Source organism: Phyllostomus hastatus, unplaced genomic scaffold, assembly GCF_019186645.2.
Source record: "Phyllostomus hastatus isolate PE091 unplaced genomic scaffold, TTU_PhHast_1.1 phas_contig_198, whole genome shotgun sequence".
NCBI classification, from domain to species: Eukaryota; Metazoa; Chordata; class Mammalia; order Chiroptera; family Phyllostomidae; genus Phyllostomus; species Phyllostomus hastatus.
The window spans coordinates 2,748,861-2,770,279 of record NW_025333715.1 but is presented as its reverse complement, the minus strand read 5'-3'; the positions used below and the strand labels follow the sequence as shown (position 1 = coordinate 2,770,279).

The window sequence follows — 21,419 nt, the reverse complement described above, 5'->3', positions numbered from 1 at the left end:
TCCCCTCCCCCCTCAGAGCCTCCCCCCGCCATTGCTCTGCCTGGAACGCTTTTCCCTCCTTCTTCACTTGGGGGCGTTCGTTGCTTCTCCAAGCCCCTGATAGCAGGTGCCCTCCTCTTCCGGGAAGCCTTCCTGGCTGCGCCAAGTCCACCCCAGGCTGGGTTGGCCTCAGCCCCTCCCATACCCTCCACATTCATCTCGGGGTCCCAGGGTCCAGCCCAGGGCTGGCACGGAGCAGGACCCCAGGGGTGTCCAATGAACGAAGCGAGGAATGAGCGAGTGAGTGGCGGACGTGCAGGGCTGGGGCGGGGCTCAGGACTGCCGCGGAGACCGGAGGGGCCTGGAAGGTGTGCCCCACGTGACCCGGCTCTGTGGCCAGGGCCTCCATCCCCCTGACCGTCACAGACGATTGGGCCCAGCGTGCCACATGACCTAATCCCATTTACGTGTGCGGCTGGGCGGTGGAGAATCCAGGTTTCTGGGGCGGAGGCTGGGGCGGGAGGCGGTGCCGAGCCCTGGGGTCAGGAGGGCTGCCCTCCCAGCCTCAACTCCCCCTCTGGGAGCTGCGTGCCCACGAGCGACTCACCCCCCCCGCCCCCGCCCCCACCCCCGTCGTCGGGCCCGAGTCCGTTCCGCAGGCCCAGCGGTACGGGTTCGAGGGAGGGGGGCAGGCGGCAGGCCTGTGTTGGCAGGGCCCTCGTGGTGGTGTCCCCACCGGCTGTGTCACCGCCTGGCACGGAAAAGGGGCTGGGAGGAAAGGCGCCAAGATGGGTGGCCAGTTTCTTCATCCAACTTTTTGTATTTTCCAAATGTTCTGAAGTTCGCTCGGTGACTCTGCGTGTGCGTTTGAGGCCCTCTCGCTAGCCCCGGAGAGACCACTGCCCCTGTGCCCCAGCCCTGCCCGCCGGGGCACTGATGCGGGAGGCAGGCAGGCAGGTGGGACACAGCCCGGTGGCTGACGGGTGGGTCCTGGGCAGATGGGAGCCCCAGGGAGGCCCCAGCCCAGCCCAGCCTGCAGGCGGCCGGCTGCCAGCTCGCTGGGGGGCGGGTTTGCCAGACGGGCCGGCGGGCGTGCGAGCGCCCGTGATGCCGTGTGGCCACGGACCTGGAGGGGGGCCAGGTGGTGGTGGTGGCGGCAGGAGAGACCCTGCAGGGAGAGCGGCCGGACCAGGTCCTGAGTGACTGTGGGGAGGGAACTCCTTTCAGGATCCAAATGAGGACACAGCCACCGGCCCCCCAGCGGGGCTGAGGGGGGGACTCTGCACTAAGGAGCCCCTGAGACTCTTACCCCGGCCCTGGGGCAGGTGCTGCCGCGTCCCCATTTCACAGAATGGGGAAATCGAGGCCAAGCCCTAGAAGCGATGGAGCCGCACTTCCAGTCCAGGCCTGTTTGTCCCCAGAGCGCAGCTCGGAACAGCCGGCCCCTCCGACAGCCTGCGCTCGTCACCCAGCCCCCGGGGCCCTTGCTCGGTCATCGGCCGAGCGGAGACCAGAAGGTGGTGGGACAGACCCAGACCCAGCGAACACCCTTCCCAGAACCAGTTCCGGAGCCCGTCCCTGGAGCCGCCGCCCCCCGCCCCCCGTCCTCCAACCAGCTCCGCTATGGTCCGAGAGCTGCCCGGGGCCGCCAGTCAGGGGACAAGCCGGAAGCACAGGGGGGACCTTGGGGACAGGGCTCTGAGAAGGACAAGCCACAGGCGTGGGAAATGCGCTCGATGTCACGAGAGCCCTGAGCCCTGACCTCCTAAAGGAGGTCAGCCCTGACCCGGCCCCGGGGCCGCCCCAGGCAGCCGGGACTCGGCCTCGGCGTGGTGGAGAGGGGCGGCCCGCGCGGGCGTGGCTCTGGGGCCCTGGGCCTACGTGCTGAGGTCTCAGAGGCCGTGGGGAGCGTGTCTGCCCCCCAAGTCACCGAGGTGACCTCTGCTTTACCCCAAGGTGAGAAGAACCAGCCCAGTGAAGGGTAGAGGCCTCCGTGCTCACGGCCACGGTTGGGGGCCATCCCCCTGGGCTGAGCTCGGGTGGGCGCCGTGGGCAGTGGGTGGGAGAGAGGGAAGGGGGCCCAGCTGGGGCCCACCGTCCTCCGTCCCCGGCTCCACTGGGAGAGGGTGGGGGTCCCCTGCCCGCTGTGGGCTTCCAGCTGGGTGGGCAGGGTGGGCGCCCTGGGGGTCGGCTCAGAGGCTGGGCTGCAGATCCCACGGCGAGCTCCCTGTGGGCCTCTGTCCCCCAACTGGTACAACGAGGACACCCCCGCCTCCCCCACATCCTGTCTCCCTCCCAGAGCACTCACTCCTGAGGGCCACAGAGACACTGAGGTCAGCACAGGGTGCTGGGCCTGGTCAAGGTCAGAGTCAAATCCAGGGCTCAGCTCCGTGTCTGGCACATAGCAGGCTCTCAAGAAACACTCATTAAATGAAAGTGAGGGGAAGGGCCGGTGGCCTTGGGCACGTTGCCCTGCCCTCGCGGCCGTGCAGGCGCCGTGCCACCGCCGTGCGTGGTGGCGGCTTGGGGGATGCGGTCGCCCTGAGCGGGGTTTTGCAAGATGAGCAGGGGCTGGCCAAGCAGACCAGGCGTAGGGGAAGTCATCCCAGACAGGGTGGAGGGCAAGCGTGGGACTGGGAACTTGGCCTGGCCTTCGGGGACAGCACCGCTCACCAGGATGCCGGGCTCCACCTGAATTTGCTCTGGAGGCCTCGGCGAGGCCCTGGCTCCCCAGCTCCCCTCCACGCCCCTCAGGCACCCTAGGACCTGAGGCCTGGGCCCCCTGCACGGGCTGAGAGTCCATGACCTTGCGCTCACCCCTTTGTCCCACCCCTGCAGCAAAGTCGTGGGGACCCCTTCCTGTCGTCTGCCCCTGGAGGCCGCCGGGGAAACCCCCGCAGCTGAACCAGGGCGGGAGGGGCCAAGCAGGCCACAGCTGCTGGGAGGCCTCCCGGCAGCCTCAGCTCCAGGCAGACGCATGTCACCTTGTCCCCACCTCCGTCCCCACCTTCTCCGCCACCCACACGGGGAGCCTCAGAGAAAGGCCCAGCCAGACCTTGGTTACTCAGAACCAGAAACTGCGGGAAGAGGTGAGGAGAAGTGCTCGCGGGAGCCGGGCTGGCGGCTGGGCAGGGCCGTCCTCCCACACCCAGCACCCAGGGGAGGGCTCAGGGGACAGCAGGGGACAGCAGGCACCAGGACACCGTGTCCACCTGCCAGCTCCTGGCTCTGGCCCTGGTCCCAGTGGGCTGTGGGGCTGCCCAGGCCCCGCTGCATGGGCAGCTGGTGGACCCACAGGGACTCCTGTCTCTGAGGCTCTGCTCTGAGCACTGCACGCCAGGACCCCCACCCAGCCCGGGGGCACACCCCCATCACCACAGTCCCAGCGGATGAAGCCGGTGACCCTCCTCAGTGACAACCACCTGTGGCATCACTGAAAGCCCAGGAGGCCCGAGCGGGTCACACCCAGGAGCTCATGCCGCTCCCCCCTGAGAGCCGCCTCGTGAATGTGGTTTCCCATCTCGCAGGTGGGGGGGGAGGCTAAGGCTCCGAGGACGCAGCAAGTGAGCCGTGGGGGCCGAGGGGTGGGGCCCCAGGGGGCCTGGATCCAAGGCGGGCCAGCCTGGCCGGCCCACAGCCGAGGGGTTCCCGAGCTCACGCAGGCGCAGGAGGGCAGGCTGGGCGGGAGGCCTGGGGCTTTTCAGCTCAACAAGCCTCGTGTGTCCGTTTCCACCCAACCCCCCAGGGCTCACAGAGCCCGAGTATGGGCCCGGCCTCCTCTCAGCGCCAGGTGGGTGGGTGAGGGGGGGCCCCAAAGGCCCCCACCTCTTATTTCACATCCAGGGTCCTTCCTCTCACGGCCACAACCTCCTGGGCCCATGTCACCATCCCCACAGGCCACCAGCCCCAAGTTCTGTCTTTTGCTGGTGGCAGATCCCAGGGCCCATGAGGGCGGGGATGGAGAGGTGGGGCTGTGGAGTGGAACTCGGAGTCTCCCTGAGACCCACCCCCTCCAAACCCCTCACCACCCGAGGTCAGCGTGCAGCACCCCCTCTGCTCCCCGCCTCCAGGTCCCTGCCTCCCTGGGGCCCGGCTCCTGCCCCCTTGGACCACCCTCCCTCGGCTTCAGGCCCCGTGCAGCTCAGGGCCGTCCCCGAGGGAGACCCCCACCTGCCTGGGCACCAGCCGTGCAACCTCCCCGCCCCGCTCTGGGCAGCAGCTGCACTGGGGCAAAGCAGGGGAGGTCAAGGGGCCCGAGGGCCACCTCTCGTCTTTGCCCTGACTGACCTTGTGGGCTGCGCTGCCCCCTCCAGAGCCCCTCCCAGTGGACTGTTGTGGCATTACACCTGACAATGGGCAGAGTTGCTGACCACCGGGCCAGACCGTGGGGGGCAGCCCACCAGTCCTGTGGGTCTGGTCTGTGCCCCACCCTGCTCCATGCTGGGCGAGGTCAGCCCTCCAGGCCTGTCTGAAATGTCGCCACTGCTGCACAACCGCCAGGCAGTCAGTGTCCTTTGGAAGTCCCTGCACCCTCCCCCACTCCCTCCGGGGCTCCGCAGGGAGGGGACACGCTGCTTCCGGGGACTCGTGCTGGCCACAGCAGGTGCTCACGGCAGAGGCGGGAGTGACCGTGTGAGGTGTGGGCTCCAGGTCCGAGCTGGACTCGGGTCTTGGCCCTTCCACTCACCTGCTGCGCGACCGGGCGGTCAGTTCCCTCCTCCGGACCTGGTGGGGCTGCCCAGCACCCAGTGGGACCTCAGCGTATGCTGCTGTTCTCACCCACTGTCACAGCCCTGCTCAAGGGAGACCCGGCGTGCCCCGCCCCCATGTGAGGCCTTGCTCTTCCCCTCTGTAAAGTGGGCAGCTGAGCTGGAGGAACTCCAGGGGCCTTTGGGCCTGGCTTCCTGTGGGCGACAGCAGGGTGCAGAGGGACTGGGGCCAGGGTCGTCCAGCGTCCCTCCTGAGGCCGCCAGACCTCTTCCTCCTGCTCACATGGTGTTGGCGTGGAAAGGAGGGCCAGGTGGTTTGTGTGAGAGCCCTCGCTTATCCTCTGTGGCAGCTCCCAAGTTCAGGGCCAGGAAGGCGTGGGGCCCCTGACGCAGGTGTGTGAGCGGGACGAGGGAAGGAGGGCTGGATGTCCCGGGGTCGCGGAGCCCAGCAGAAGTGCCCCCTCCCTCCAGGCCCCCCGGGAGAGGAACCCCACTGGTCTCCGGGCTCGCCCCCCTCTCCCAGCCCAGGAAGCGAGCAAGTCAGATTGCCACTGCTCCCCTGCCAGGGGGGTGCTGCTGGGGGAGCGCCGTGTCTGCTGCTCTCACGGCTTCCCTGGCCCGGTCTGGAAGGTGGGGATGGCAGTACCTGCTTCAGACCGTATTGCAGCAGCCTGACTGTACAGAGACACCCTTCAGGCCTGTGTTTGCTGTTAGAAAGCGCTTGTAATGCAATGCTTGTGCTTGTGTTATTGCTGTCATTATTATGAGATGTACCCAGATTTGTTTTAAAAACGGACATGCCAGGAGGTCCAGTACGTGTGTGAGATATGGACGGATTTTTTTTGACTGAGCTTCCTAGCAGGAAGAGTAAAAAGGGAAAGAGGATGACTCCCTGGATTCATATGCCCTTAAGATGAAAGCACCGCTTTTCCTGGTGATGAGATCCAAGAGATGGTCCTCCCAGGGGCCCCCATCAAGGGTCCCCGCGTGATGCGTTGAGCAGCCTCCTCGGTGCACCTGTGTCTGGAGCACATCCAGGCTCCCTTGACCGCTAGGGAGAGGGAGTGGGGCCTCCTCAGGGGGCCTGCGCACGGGACCCGGCAAGGCCCCAGGACCTTGAAGTTTCACATGTTACTTTCAGAGTCCGGGAGGAGTTCACCTCGATCTGTAATAGAGTCACATGTGTTTAAGTACAAAAGTAATGTTTTCCCTCCTCCACTGCATTCTTTGGGGACCACGGGTGCTCCACACAGGGGGGCTGCACTCATTCCTCGGCCCCTTAAGGGAAGTCCCTGGAAGCCACGCCCCTCCCCCCAGAAGAAGGCATGCTGGCCTTCAGGAGTGACGCAGACACTTTCGGAGGGACTCCAGGCCCCGGCTGGGCAGGCGGGCCCTGACCTAGGGTGACAGGGGGACAGCGTATTGCCCCCTGGGCCCGCTCACGGGCACGGTTCCTCGCAGCTGGGCTTCGTCAGGCAGCAGGAGCAGCAACCTCCCATGGACCTGGAGGGGCATCTACTCAGGCGCAACCGATGTGACCCAGACGTCGGTCAGCCGAGTCAGCGGGGACTCTCACACAGACTGTGGGACACCGAGGAAGGACAGGGAAGTCCACGCGGGGACTGCGGGCGCTCTCTTCTCCCGGGGCCTGTCCGCCCTCTCACGGCCCTAGGCGCCCAGGACGCAGGCCCCATGGCGGCTCTCACCCTGAACCCCGGCTTCCCACCAGCACTGGGCTCCGTGGCCTCTGTCCGTGGGAGGACGGCCCAGCGTGTGGAGGAGTCTCACAAAAAGGCGTTTGGGCCAAACAGAGGACACAGCTGGAAGCGGGATGCCCACGGACTGAGAACACTGCTTCCCAGATAGATGGCAGTTTGCGGCCTCTGTCACATGCGTCTGGAATTCGGGAGGAAATTCGGGAGGGAAGCGAAGGAATGCTCTAGACGGTGGGAGAAACCGAGGCGGGATCGGATCGAAGGAGAGTTAGCAAGATCGTGCGCCTGCTCGAGGGTGAGGTTTCTCCTCTGCGCGTCTGAAAAGAAGCGCTACCCTAGGTGCCCCGGGACCCTGGACCGGGCTTGCTCCAGATGAGGGTAAACCTGGAACCGAAGACGTTCTGTGCCTGGGGAGGGACTCCCCCCGCCCCGGGGACCTGCCCGGTACAGTGGCCCCCGAGGGACCCTTTCCCGGCCACGCGTCTTGTTCTTCTCTACGTTCCTTCCACGGCTTTGAGTGACGCAAGCACCTTCGTGCTTTCACAGCCCCTTCCCAGCCGCGCGCTCCTCCGCTGGGGCGCTGGGGGCTCCGGTGTTCGCTCTCCTCCCTCGTGGCGGCCCGACTCCTCCTGTGAGGTGCCGCCTGGGATCTCGAGTTCATTTCCAGCCTGGCTTTATCTGGGGGCACTTGGGAGGCCTGGCCTGTGCGCCCCCCAATCTGCCCCCCTCCCCCCGCCCCACAGTCTGGGGCCGCTTTTATGCTACTGTTCAGGTGTCCCCACCAGAAAGAAGGTGACAGCAGGGCAGCCTGCGGTCACGGAGCCTCCGGGGACTCGGTGCTTTTTCCTGGCGACTTTCCTTCTCCTCTCTCTGTCAGCGAGGGAAACACTCAAACCTGCAGAGAATTTTTGGGGAGTTTATCTGAGTCCAGCTGACAATGGTTGCCAGGAAGCAGCATCTCAGCGGACTGAGTGATGCCCCCCGAGAGCGGCAGTTGAGCGCCTCACTTTCTGGGGCGCAGTCGGAGGAGGCGCCCTAAGGGGGCTGCGTGAGGTCCACCGGTGACAGCTTGGGGGGGGGGCGGGAGCAAGCAAGGCGGGGCGGGGGGACCTCTGGGACCGGGGGAAAGGAGAATCACAGACTTCTTTCCTGTATGTGGGGACCGGAGCGAACGCTCCACAGTTAACACGATTCGACCACTGCAAGGGGGGTGTGGTCTCAGCTGGTGCGCCGGGGGTTGGGGAAGAGGGAGGTTACTCCGACATTCCAAAGGTGCGTCGTCACAGAGGCGAACGGACAGCAGACAGGCTCAGGTGAGGTGAGGGCTGTCCTTCCTTAGGGAACCACACCGGCCTAGCACCGGACCACCCGCCCTGGACCGCTTTTAGTTAGTAAGTTCTCACTGTAGCCCGTCCTCTGTGGTTACTTGGGGTCTCTGAGCGTGTAAGACCGCCTCGCACGCCTCCCCTCCCGGCGGCCCCTTGCCTTGCACATCTGTGTCCGTGGGCAGACCTTTCTCCCAGCTCCCCAGGCCTGGGGTGGCGGGGCGGGGGGTGCAGCCCCCTGAGGCCCCTGCTGTGTGTGAGGAGCTCAGTTGCCTGTCCCGACCGGCACCCTGCTCGTTTGGGGTCTTGTCTCCTGAGGGCTGGTTTTAACCTGCCTCAGCACCCCCTCCCTCCCTCCGGAGGCCGCCTCGGACACGGGGAAGGTCAGCATTTGTGCTGCGGGTCGCTGCCCGGCCCCACGAGCGGGGACGGGGATTAAGTCTTCACGAGCGTTTCACGCAGATACTGTCGATCTGAGAAGAGGGCGGGCCATGTGCCCTAAAACAGGGGTCCCCAGGCCCCCCCCAAGCCATGAGCAAAGCTCACCTGCGCTCCACCTCCCCCCCCCCCACTGCTGTCCACAGCGGAGGAGTGAGGCTCACCTGAGCTCCGCCCCCGGCCCCTCCCATGGACAGTGGGACCGGCAAAGCTCACCGGCCCCCCCACCACAAAACGGGTCCGTGGTGCCAAAAAGGTTGGGGAACCGACGCCCTAAAAGGCCGTCTTACAGTTCGCTTCAAGCCGACCCCTTTTACAAGGAGAAAGCAAGCCTAGGTGAGGGGTCTGGGATCCGGGAGAAGGGTGAGTCCGGTAACAGCTGCCGCCCTGAGGTTTTCCCCGCGGCCACTCCTCTGCTGGCCGGGGGTTCACTCTTCGTCCGTGTCTGCCGCCGGCCGCCCTCCGGGGGCACCAGGGTGGAATGGTCTCGGGGAGTCAGGGTGGGCCACGCCTGCAGCTGCTGGGGCTGGAGCGTTTTACATGCATTCGTCACGAAGATCATTGACTGTAACTTTACAACTGGAAACTTTCCAGCTCTTGAGTTCCGCCATTACCACCACCACCACCACCACCTTCACGTAAAAGTCCTGGCTTTCACCCTGGCTGGCATAGCTCAGTGGATTGAGCGCGGGCTGCGAACCAAAGTGTCACAGGTTCGATTCCCACTGAGGGCACATGCCTAGGTTGCAGGCCACCGCTCCCAGCAACTGCACATTGATGTTTCTCTCTCTTTTTCTCCCTCCCTTCCCTCTCTAAAAATAAATATTTAAAATCTTAAAAAAAAAAAAAAGTCCAGGCTTTCAGCTCACGCCGCTTTCCTGCAGCAGCTGTTGGGTTGAAACCGGAAACGCCAGCGTTCGGGCGGCCGGTCGCCTGCTACGCTCCAGAGGCAGCGATGACGGGGGCTGACTGTCTGCGGGCGCTTCACTCAGATGCCGGCGATCCGAGGCCACGGGGGTCTGTACCCTAACACACCGTCCTAAATTCCATTTCCGCCCACCCTTTTTATAGGGTAGGGGGATGGGAATGGGGGGGGGGAGGTGAACCAGGGGAAAAGCTGCAGCGTTCCTTCCCCTGTGCCCCGGCGGTGGACGCCGCGCCCCGGAGCATGACAGCTCAGAGGTCGCGGTGGTGACGGCTTGCAGCCCTCCCGAGGCACACAGTGGGACTGTTTACGGTCTCCTGGAGTCAGGGTGGGCCGTACCTTCCGTTCCTGGAACGACAGCTTTTTTTTTTTTTTACATGCATTATACATTGGTTGCTAATCTTTTATTAGCGATCACCTGCAACTAAAATCTTTCCAACACCTGAGCCCCCATCAATACCACTCCGAGGGCACTGGGAGAGTAGAGGGACTAAGAATACGGATGCTGGCCCTGACCCGTGCGGCTCGGTTTGGCTCGGTGTCGGCTCTCCAAGTGAAGGGTCACGGGTTCGATTCCCGGCCAGGGCACCTGCCCGGGTTGTGGGTTGGGTCCCTGGTCAGAGGCACGCTGATATTTCTCGCCCTCTCTCCCTCCCTGTCCCTCTCTCTAAAAATAAACAAGTCAGTCATCTTAAGAAAGGCAAACGCAGACTCTGGAGCCAGAGCGCCTGCCCCGCCAGCCGGGGGGTTCGGGCTCCGTTTCTTCATCTGTGAGGAGGGGGTGGGGGGGTGGTCATAGCGGGGGTCACTGCGCCGGCGTAAGAACCGTCCAAACGTGTAGAGAACGTTCCTAAGAGTTTATTTGAGCCAAACGGGCAACACTGCGGAGGAGCGAGACCTCAACGGCTCCTGGAAATATCCGCGTTGCCGTTTCTTCTCTGCTTTTGATTCCAAGACAGGAGACGTGTGGCGGGGGTTACAGACAAGGCCGAGTGCTTTCTTGCCGGTGTTCAGCCTAATTTGGAAGGGGCGTTAACGTAGAGTCACAGAAGCAACGCACGGGGTTTGCTGAAGGCAAAGACAAACCTTTGCCTTCAAGGTTTAAAAGATAAACTGGGGAAGCTGAGGCCGGGGCGGGACTGCCCCCGTGACCTGCCCGATGAGGGGCATAGGTCGGACCGCCCTGCAAGGTTACTGTTGGTTGGTTTGTGCCGGCGGCGCCCGTTTCGCCCACAGCGGCAGGGGCAGAGGGCTCGGCACGCCCAGGCGCCGAGGCGCCACCGCTCTGTGAGTGGCTGCGCACGGCAGGCGCTACGCCGGCCTTTGGTGCCATCGGTGTCCCCTTCGGTGTAACTACGGGGGCACTGCTGTCTCAGTGATGACATGTGCATCGTCGGCCCGGGTGCTGGTCACGTGCCTCGCTGTCTTACAAGCTCACTCGTGCAGTCAGAAGATGCCCGTGGTGTTTCCTTCCAGCCCGTCTGGGAGGTGTGCTGGCAGGAGCTTCCTGGTTGCGCCGTTCTCAAACCTCCAGCCTCTTGGCCTTTAAACGTCAATGCAGCGTCATCCAACCCGCCCCCACAGGCGCCGACCTCTCTCCCAGCACCCGCAGGGCCCAGGACGCTCCTGTCTCTCGCTCTCCCGGGGAATCCGGCTCCGCCACCTGCCAGCTCCGTGACGCACCGTCCCTTCTGTGCGCCGTCTCCCGCCCCGATCTGCCACCCTCAGGGCCAGGCGCGGTGTGGGAATTCCTGTCCAATCTTCGTGATGACCGCGGTCTGTCCCACCTCTAGGTGGGGACAGTTTCTGCAGTACCCGCCCCTCAGGTCAGGGTTTGCAGCCCCGGGGACGGTGGGGGAGGTCTGGCAGCCGGGTGGGGGAGGGGCTGGGAGCCTCAACTCCAACGGGGACCAGTGGGGCTTGACCTCCCAGGGGCTGAGCGGGGGTCCCTGGGCGGGGAAGGACTGAGAGGAAGCGTCTGGGGTCAGGGGGTTCTTGTGAGGTCAGCTCATCAGATTCGTGAAGGCAGGCCAGGCGATAAGACCCAGAGTGTGGGGACTTTTCCTAAACTGGCCCAGCAGGGGTCCGGCTCAAGCTGGGTTCTACGGCAAGGGGGAGGGGAGCCCAAGATGGGGCCTCATCCGCGCAGGCGCAGGAGCAGTCAGTCCGCGTGCAGCGGCCTGTGCGTGCAGGAGCCACGGCCTCGGGACCGGAGAGCCCGGGCTGACGGACGGGGAAGGGCAGACCCCGTCCTGAGACCGAACACAAGGCGGAGGGCGATGGCCGGGGGACCGTTAGCTGAGCCGTTGTCGGGAGGAGAAAGGGCTGCCCGCTGGCGCGGGGCCGCGTGGGGCAAGCGAGGCCAGCCGGTGACCACAGCGCTCGGGCCAGGCCCCTTTCTCGGCGTTTTGCAGCCGCAGGCACGTTCCCAGCCTCGGGTTCACCCGGGGAGGAAGGGGTCAGAAGTCTGGGGGGATTCAGGACGAGTCACCCCAAAGAGGTGCCTCTGTGGTATGTGCGTAGTTTTGAGCTAAAAGCGGCTTGAGCAGTGGGTGCAAGAGAAGGGTCTGCGCCTCCCCTTCACAACCACGCCCTGGGGGCCGGGCCTTGCTAGGAGCAGAGAGTGTCTGCGTTGCCCCTTCTGACCCGCCGTGCGGGGAGGCAACCATTAACCAGGGGGCACCCGCTTCCCGACGTCCGGTAGCGACCAGAACCCCCATGGCGCCTTGCCTTGCGCAGAGCTCGGGGCACCTCACGCACCCGGTTCCTTTCTGCCTCCGCGGCTGCCATGCTCACGGGGGCCCCGGCTGTCTCCTGCACGCAGGGCCCCGTATGTACATACGTGCGTGTGCATGTACACAGTAAATCTGGTTCTTTTCTTTGGCCGCTGTCTCGTCTGCTTGATTGTCAGACCAGCTAACAGAACATCAAGGGTGCAGTTTCTTCCTCTCCCACATTCTCAGCTTCACAGAGGAGGAAACTGAGGCACAGGGAATTGAACGGCCCAAGTGGTCAGCTCTGACCAGCGGAAGCCAGTCCCGCCCAGGCCCGCTGCTCCACAGCCCACCCACCCCCAGCTCCAGGCTGCCCTGCCTCCTGCTGTTATCGGAACCGCGGAACCAGAGACCGGAGGGAGGGGCGGGGGCGGCCGCCAGGGGGAGGGCGGAGCCTGGGTGAAGGCCCAAGTGGGAAGCAGGCAGGGAGTCTGGAGAACAAGACGCGGCTTTGTCTCCTGGCTGGGGGGGTGGGGCGGTGAGAGAAAGGGGGCCCGGGGGACAGGGGCACAGTGGGAGATGAAGCAGAAACGGAAGGGATGGAAGGCTGTGACGGGACTGTGGAGGGTCCTGGACGCCCAGCACGGGAAGCTGGAGTTCGTCCTGCCGGCAGAGGGCATCGTGGGGGGCCTCCATCCCAGCCCGCGGTGCAGGTCACAAGTGGGGGCACCAGCAGGAAGTGCAGGTCACGGGGGGGGCAAGTGACTGGTGGAGGCAAGGTGCATTCCAGCCCCCGCCAAGGGGGGGGCAGTGGCACAGTCCCGAGCCCTTAGGGGCTTGGGGGCCCAAAAAGCTGCAGGGACGGGGCCAGGGCCGGGGCTGGGGCCTGTGGCCCAGCAGGGGCGGAGAGGATAGCAGGGGCGGGCAGTACCTGCCCGGGCCTGAGGTGGGGAAGGTCCCAGTCTCCACCAGGGGGTGCCTGCATTCAGTCCTCAGTCCACAGCCCACCTTGGGGGAAGCCAGGGACTGGAATGGGGACCCCAGCATCCATCCTGGTCCTGCCCCTTGCCAGCCTGCGACCCTGCAGGTGACATCAGGATCTGAGACCTCCCTCTGTGTGCTGGCAGGGTCACTGTGGGGACACATGGGCCAAACAGGCTGGGAAAAGTACTCAGTAAGGGGTACCTCTCCCTCTCGCCCCCATGGGGAGATGGGGTCCCACCCGCCCGTCCAGAGACCCTCAGCCTCAGTTTCTCCTCCATGTAGTCCGTCCCTTCGTGGGCTGAACTGCGTCCTAGCGGAAGGAGGGGCGGCGAGGGGAGCGCCCGCCCAGGTGGACACCCTCCTCCGAGGGCAAAGCCCCGGACTCGGCAGCGTCCGGGCGGCCTGACGCCCCCTCCTCGCTGGGCGGGGTTTGGGCTTCGTTCACAAAGCCAACAGCACGGGCCAAGTCATGACACCGCGCTGTCCTTCTTCCCGGGGCCGGGTCTGCGTGTGGCCGGGACAGCGGTTCCCGCCTCTGGGGCCACTGGGGGGCGCAGTGAGCGGATGAGTGGGCGGGGAAGCACTTCCTCAGGCCCCGCCTCCCACCAGGTCCTCCCCGGCACCACAGCCCCCTCCCTCGGGTGCGCTGCCCGACCGGCGTGACTTCTGAAATCCGCAGATGCATCCCTTCTTTCCAAGGATCCTTCCAAGGATCCTTCCAAGGAAAGGCTGCGGGCCAAGGAGGAGCCCTGGGGAGACAACCTGGCAGTCAGGCCCGGGCCGTCCGTCTCTGCCTGGCATGGTGTCCATCCGCATGTCCGCCTGGGGTGGGGACGGTCCCGGGGCCTGCCTCGCAGAACCGCTGCCGGGACTCGGGTCAGGAGATGCCCCCGGGGGCCTGGGCACTGGGTGGGCGCAGTGAGGCCCAGTGCCGCACGCTGTCGGCACGCAGGGGCCTGGGCTACACGTGGGGCCTCCGGCAGAAGCCCCCGCTCCGGGCAGGACTCCTGGACCCGCGCGTTCTGACCAGAGAGACCAGCCAAGGGGAGAGGGGTCTGCGAGCACTGGGGCTGGCCGTTTGGCACTCGCGCGGGGTGGCCTGGGCGCCGCCGCCAGAGCCAGGGTGGGGGAGTGGGAAAGCCAGCGCTGCCTAAAGCAGCATGAACCGGGCGGCTGGAGACAGAAACGCGTTTCTTCCAGTCTTGGAGGCTGGAGTCTGAGGCCACGGGGTCAGGGGTTCGTGCTCCCTATCCCCTCCAGCTGCTGGCGGCCACCTGTCTGCACCCGTCTGGTCCCTGCCTCTCTGCCCCCACGGCCACCTCCCCTCTGTGTCTCCACCCGGCCTTCGCATCCGGGCGCTGGGCACAGGGTCCGGGGCCCAGCCTTCTCCGGTGCAATCTCCTCTCAGCCCGATCACACCTGTGTCCAAATAAGGCCGAGGTCACAGGCACGCGGGCCGGGACCTCAGCACGCCTTTGGGGACCCAGCGCCACCCACAGCAGGAGAGCAGTGGGCAGTGCCCGGGACTCAGCCCCGCAGGCAGGTCGCCGTTTCTGTGTCCAGCTCAGTGTGCGGGCTGCGGGGTGGCGTCCCTGGGCAGGAGGCTGGGAGGGGCGGGCACCCGGGCGGCCATGGCCTAGCGTCCACCCGCCCCCTCACTCCGCCCGCGCTGCCTCGGTCCACGATGCTGATGAAAGTGAAGAAACTGCAGCTGCCCTTGACTCAGGGCCGCTCTGTGCTGGGTCCCGGGAAGACACGAGCTGTCCTCAGTAGCGTGACAGCTGGTGTGCACCATGGCGACACGAATGGTCTCACCCCTCCTGGGACAGGTGTGAACCCTTCCCTGTCCACCCCAGAATAGGAGTGAGATGGCTCCCCGTGCCTAGCACGCTGGTAAGCCCCTCCCTGGGTGTCCCCCGACCCAGGCATCCCCGGCCAGTGGGAGGGACTTGCCCAGTCAGCCGGGGGAAGAGAATGCCACGCCAGGCCTCCCCACCAGGGGGCAGGAGTCTGGCCAGCCGGCAGGAGTGGCACAGCTGGGGACTGCCTCTCTCCCGCTCCGCTGGCCTGGCTCCAGCCCCATGCTGACTCTGACGTTGGCCTCCCGAGCCTCGGTTTCTCTGTCTGCTGCCCTTGCCTGCCAGCCTTGGGTGGACTAGGTGCGGCAGAAGGACTCCAGGGGCCGGCCGCCCTCTGCCCTGCCTCTCACCCGGCCCCTTTGGGGACAGACGAACTCCCCCGACCCCCTTCACATGCGGGTTGGAGGCACGGAGCTGGTGGACTGGGCCAGGTGGACCCGAGTCCCCGGTCCCGGTTCCAGAGCTGCGCTGACTCACTGCCCGCCCCTGGGCACCAGACTCTCTGTGCCAGGCTCAGGGGTTGCTGAGCCCAGGGGCCCAGACCCCCTCCCCGCCCCAGATGCTCAGCAGCCATCGTCACACAGGCCCTGCCCCCAAAGATCCCGACTCCCCGGTGCCCAGCAGGGGCCAGGCCCGCCCTGCGGGCCCCAGCGCTGCTCCTGTGGACGTGAAGCCCCTGGGCCAGCCCCTCGGTGCAGACACAGGGACCAGAGACGCCAGGTCACCGCCCCCCCAGCCACGTCTGTCTACGGGGGTGCACAGCCTTTAAAGGGCTTTATGGGTTCTCCCCTCTCCAACTCCCCTGCAGCAGCTCTGGGGAGGGAGGGAGGGAGGGAGGGAGGGAGGGAGGGAGGAAGGGAGGGAGGAAGGGAGGGAGGGAGGGAGGGAGGGGTCCCACTGTCGACCCCCTCCATCTTACAGGCAGGCAAACTGAGGTCCTCAGGGTCAGGGCCAAGTGGACCCCCATTCTGGCCACCCAGCTGAAGGCTCCCTCTCCCATCCAAAGGGGATAGTGGGGTTTTGCACCAGCTCCTGACATCTTGCTGCCCGGGGAGGGGGGACACTTAGGGTCCCGGGGGAGGAGAGGATGTGGTCGGTGCCACCAGGTCCCTCTGGCAGCTCTGGGGCCCAGGAATGGGTCCCCCTAGTCTCCTGTTGCTTTTGAAAGAGAGCATTTCCCTTCCCGGAGTCTCAAGCCCCACCCAGAGTCACCCCTCAATACAGTTGTTCAGCCCCCCGCCCCGGGTTGGGCCTGGGAGGTCCCGGAAGCGAGCGTGGGCCTGGTGGGCACCGGGAGCGCGGGGCCTGCCTGTGTGCGGGGGCGGCGGCGCTGTGAGAGCCGTCACGTGAGGCCTCGGGCCCAGGAGGCCCGGTCATCTGATGCTTCTGGGTAAGCCAGAAATCAGGGTTTGCATGTCGGTCTCTCCGTGTGGAACCCTGGCTGCGCGCAGTTCTGGGTGGGGTTCCCCCCACGCTGCAGGCAGTGCAAAACCCAGGTTCTCAATCAGCCCTGCTCCGCGGGGTTGTGATGGCTTTGTCCCCTCCCGGCCTCTGCCTCAGAGTCTACGGCCCTGGCGGCGGGCTGCTCCCCTGGGCCGCCAACCCACCCCCAGCACCTACGTGTCCCCCTCCGCCCGTCACCAGCCCACCCTCTGCCGCCGCGGCGCCTCCCCCTGAGTCCCCGCTGGGCCTGGGCCGTGGGGTGAGGGCTGCTGGGGCCACGGCTGATTCCCTTCCCATAGACTGCGGCTGGCTTTTAACTTCCAGGGCTATTCCCACGCCTGGAGTTCCCTGCCGGCCACCTCTCCCAGACCCTGCCGCAGCCCTAGCCCCCTCTCCACCCAGGCGCCCTCCAACCACCCCTCTCCCTCTCCTCCCCGCCTCCCCATCCCCAGAGTTTCTTATCTGAGCAGTCCAGCCTCCTCCCACCGGCCGGCCCCTCCCACCCCAGTGTGCCTGGTGAACAAAGCCAGCCCCCTGCCCGGAGCCCGCCTGCAGCGAGAGAAAGCTTCTCCCACCCTGTCCCACCCGGTACACTCTGCCGTGGCTCGCCAGGGGCAGTTACCCACCGTCCCCTAAGCATTGGCGCCCATCTGCCCGATCACCTCTTCCTGGCAGAGGCGTTCCTCCAGCCATTCCGCCAAACACTGCAGCGGGCCTACTGTGTAGGGGTGCGGTGATGTGGGGGGTGCCCAGCTTGGGCTTAGGGCAGAGGACGGAAAAGCCACCAAGTGACGGAGGGCGGCGGTCTCTGAGCCTAGCCCGGGGTGCAGAGAGTCAGGGAAGGGGAGGCACCTTTGCAGTGGCCCCGGGAGAGCCATCAGGAGGAGGCGTCTGTCATCCTGGCCAGAGACCCCTCCACTCTGCCTGGGGAGGTGGCGGGGGAGGTGGAGGGCGCAGCATCCATCGATGTTTCTGAAGGGGGAGGGAACAGGGTGAAGGTGAGGCCGGGGCGACCTGCGAAGTCACACGGGTCCCAGCCTCGGGGACGGCAGCTCTGGGAGGCGAAGGGGTCCAACCCTCAGTTTTGCGCACAGGGTCACGGGGTCTGTCGGCCCTGACTCTGCTCCCTAAGGACGAGGGTAACATCCGGCACACAGTAGGTGCTTGGGAAATGCTGGTTGGTTTGAACTGGACCCTGTCTGCTGATGAAGCTCTTGTGCGCCGAGGTGGGAGCTGTCCCCGCTCCTGGAGCCGCGAGAGCAGCTCAGCCGCCCAGCCGGGCCTCAGCAAACCCCGCCCCCTGCCTCCTTCACGTTGGGGTCCAGGTTTCTGTCTCTGAGTGGGAATGACATCGCCGCCCGCTGTGCATCACTCCGAGCCAGCCCTAGGCACCCGTGTGTCCCCCCACACCCCGCCCCCTGTTAGGGAACCTCTTTCCCAGGGAGCAGACGCTTTGGCTCCACCATCGAGGGTGGACTGCAAGGCGCACCCTCTGGGATAGGGGACCCGTGGCCTCCGGGCCTCCGTTTCCCTCTTCTGTACAACACTGGTGTAGGGGGGCTCCCGGGGCATCCTTCTCAGGCTGAGGGTCTCGGATCAGCCCCCTCTCCTCACTGACTCCCACAGGGACCATTGATGGGAGGACATGGGGCTGGGGCTCTGGTGGCACCAGGGCAGCCATGCTGCCTGATGGCAGTGTCAAGGGCAGGGCAGGGGTGAAGTCTGTGGCAATCCCAGAAGCTGGGGCAGGACAGGGCAGGGCAAGGCAGGGCAGGGGGCGGGTCTGTGCCCTGTGCTCAGGAGGCCTGGGTGGTTAGGCCCAGCTTCACCGTTTGCTGACTGCATTACATTGGGCGAATTGCTTCCCTCTCTGAGCCTCAGTTTCCCCGACTGGAAAGTGGGAAATTTCTACCTCCTAGAGGAGACGGCATGCAATCAAGCTTCTCCAAGTGCCGAGCAAATCTGGCCTTCGTGGGGATCCCTTCCACGGCTCACTCTTCGCCAGCCACGGGGCCTTAGGGGGCCCACTTGTTTTTATGGTCCCAGAGACCCCGGGTGGGAGGGGCAGCAACAGCTTTGCAGGGCTCTGCGCTGGGGAGGCCACTCCTGGTCCCCCCAGCCCCCCAATCCGGCAACTCCTCCTGTCCCAAGCCGCAGGACACGGTTCAGAGTAGCCAGGGTGGGTGGGGTCGGGGCCTGAGGCACCCCAGGGGGCTGACGGCTTTGGCTCTGTTTTCCTGAGAACCATGGAGACGTCTGTGTCCAGGTGGCAGGATGTGGAGGCATCTGTGTGAACACAGCCTTTGTGGGGAGGGATGGGGAGGGACGGGAAGGAGGGGGTGACTCTGGTTGAGGCCCTGCAGAGGAGGGGATTTCGGGGGTGGGGGAACAGGAGTCTCGGAGCATCCTGTGGATGGGTCCGCAGGGGCGGGCGCTGGGGGTTGTTGGCTGTTCCCACCCTGCGGGTTGGCTTCCGAGGTGTGGCCTTTGGAAGAAGGCAGCGAGTCTGGCTGGACGAACGCGAGGCTGACCGAGGGGATTTAAGGCGGAGGCGTCGTCTTTGCCCCCAGCTGGTGGCCCCGCCTCGGCTTCCCACAGCCCCGCCCCCTTTCCAGTTCCAGTCGGGGCCTCCCCTGCTCCGCCCCCGGCCTCAAGCCCTGCCCCTGGCCACGCCCCCGGCCTCTGTTTGCGCCGGGTCCGCGCTGCCCGCCGCGCTCCAGGCACTCCACGCTGCAGCCGCTCGGAGCAATGATTAACCCGGAGGGCCGGCCCGCGCCCTGCCCGGGGCGGAGGCCTGGGGCCGGGGCGGGACCCCGAAGCGCCGCTCCGCTTCCTGCTCTCTCCCAAGTTTCCTCGTAGAGCGCGCAGTGCCGGCCGGGGCCCGCGGCGCGGCGTGGCGCAGGGCGCGGCGCGGGGCGCGCGTGGGCGCGGAGCGGGCCACTGGGGTCACCATGAGGACTCTCCGCAGGTTGAAGTTCATGAGTTCGCCCAGCCTCAGTGACCTGGGCAAGAGAGAGCCGGCCGCCGCCTCCGCGGACGAGCGGGGCACGCAGCAGCGCCGGGCCTGCGCCAACGCCACCTGGAACAGGTAAGGCCGCACCCTCTCGGCCCGCCTGTGGGCCCGGGGCCCCAGAGCCCCAGAGCTGGAGGAGGGGGCGCCCTCGAGCCGGTCTGCCGTAGAGGGCGAACCCCCTGAGAGGAATGGAGCCGTGGGTACCGCGGCACTTCACTATTTGCAAGAACTTGCTCCGCCGGAGTTGTACGGGCTGGGAGGGAAGTTTAGTGCAACGTGTTTCTAGAGCGGAGGGACGAGACCGCGGACCTGGGGCTGGTCCCGAAGCGCCTGGCTCGTGGGTGGCGGGGTGGGCGGCGCCGCGTGCCGGCCTCCCGCCCGTGGTCTTCCCACGTCTCCGATCCAGTGTTCATGGCAACCTGGGAGATAATACAGCAGGAAGTATTTTTCCCATTTCGCAGATGAGCCGATGAGCCTCGCGGGCGCCGTGGGTAGGCTGCCGCCGCGCTTCCTGCCTCTGCACTGAGGTCGGGGGCGGGCGGGCGGTTTCCCCTCCAGCGGCCCCCTGTCCTCCCAGCTGTCCGCAGGGTGCAGCAGCTGCCCCGCATTCCTCAGCCGACCCTCCTCCAGGGGCCGTTCCCAGACAGGCAGGGGCGTGGGAAGGCCCCCCCCCCCCCAAGCTTTGTTTGAAGAGCAGGGCTGGGATCCGGAAAAGAGACGGTTTATTTAGTGGGATTCCCCAGCGTGTCTGCTCATTGGCCCTTTTCAAAAATAGATGTTTCCACCAAAAGGCAATGGGGAGGGGAGGGGAGGGGAGGGGAGGGGAGGGGAGGGGGAGGGGGCAGAGAGTGAGGCAGGCTGTTTAGGGGGGCTGTGGATGCTGTCCCCCCACCACACACACCTGGCAGTGAAGTCTTGCCAGATGCTCCTCGGGCTGTGGTCTTGGCCAGACTTCACGAGCATCGTGGTGGGCACGGGGCTGCCAGCCGGGGACCCTCCCGTCTGCGCACCAAGCAAGACACTGCCATCCGTCTGCTTGTCTTCGGCCCCCTACCAAGTTGCGCGCTGTTTGAGGGCTGGGACGCTTCTGCCCAGTCTCCCTGTGTGTCTGTGCGCATGCACACCCCTCCCCGGGGGTCCCGCGTGGGACGGGGAGAGAAGGGCCCCGGGGACTCCCCCACACTGCCTCACGGCTGTGCCCTCCTCCCGCAGGACTGAGAGGGGAGCGGCCTTCCTTCTCCCTCCTCCGCTGCGGTTTAGTGGAAGGCGCCCAACGGTCCGAGTTCGAATCCCCGCTTTGCCTCTTCCCTGCTGTGTACCCTTTCTGGTCCTCAGTTTCCTTACCCATAAAATGGGCTAACAAGCGTACCTCCCTCCTGCCAGGGCTGGTGCAGGGATTGGGTGTGAAGGTGGGTGGTGAAGCCCTCGGTGCAGCGCCTGGCACGCAGTGGGTCCTCTGCAGCTCGACTCAGGCCCGCACTCAGGTCAGGGTGGACCTGAAGGGGTGGGGTTTGGGGGCGCTCCTCGGAGTCTGCTGCTTTGTGAACGGCACTCTTTGTGATCGGCCCTGCCAGGGGTCCCCCCAAACAGAGTTGGGGGCACTGTAGGCCCTGCTCTGAGTCTTCCAGGAGGGGCCGCCTGGTCTCCCAGCCGCCTTTTCCTTAAGGGAGCCGTGGAACTCCAGTTCTGTGCTGTGCCTGGGTCCGCACAGAGGGGTGCACCCCTCCCCACAGCCTGCACCCTCAGGCTCCGGTCTGCTCCTCCACGGGCCAGCTCTCCTGGCAGGCCCCTTCGTGTCCTTGGCTCACTTCGCTACCACTGCAGCCCAGGGAGAGAGGGGTTACTACCACCCCCGCCCCCAGGTCAGAGGTGCAGAGGGGGCGCAGAGCCCCACTCTCCCCCACCCCCGCCCCGGGCCGAGGGCGGTCTGAGCCAAAAAGGGAGCAAAGCGCCTTCAGCCAGGCCCCTGAGTGCCTGCGGTGGGGGCCGGGGCCCCTCCTGGTCCTCGCGGTGCCCCCGCCGGGCCCACAGGCAAGTCTTGTCTGTGCCGGGACAGCCTGCATGGGCCCTCCTTGCTGAGTTGAGCCTGAGGTGAGCCGCCCTTTGCCCATGTGGCCACACGGGTGTCCTGGGGCCACCGCAGCCCAGCAGCACGACTGGGTGACTCTCGGCAACGGGTTCCTTCTCTCGTGGCTCCAGAGCCGGAAGTCCAGAATCAAGGTGTCGTCGGCAGGGCCGTGCTCCTGCCGGAAGCTCTGGCGGAGGGTCCCCTCCCCCCCCCCCCCCCGCCTCTACCAGTTCCCAGTGGGCCCTTG

The 21,419-nt window shown here is 66.0% G+C and overlaps 1 protein-coding gene across 4 annotated transcripts in view; it reads left to right on the top strand.

Annotated features, from left to right (window-relative positions):
• Nucleotides 1-21,419, top strand: part of PRR5 (proline rich 5) — a 49,406-nt gene that overhangs the window by 5,519 nt on the left and 22,468 nt on the right. For 3 of the 4 annotated variants that reach the window (XM_045834910.1, XM_045834912.1, XM_045834911.1), the window contains one exon: nt 19,060-19,179. In XM_045834910.1, the coding sequence (XP_045690866.1) occupies nt 19,070-19,179 (110 nt within the window). In that variant the 5' untranslated portion in view covers nt 19,060-19,069. Of the gene's footprint in view, nt 1-18,786; nt 19,180-21,419 lie in introns of those variants that run through there. The other variant, XM_045834909.1, reaches the window with a different exon arrangement.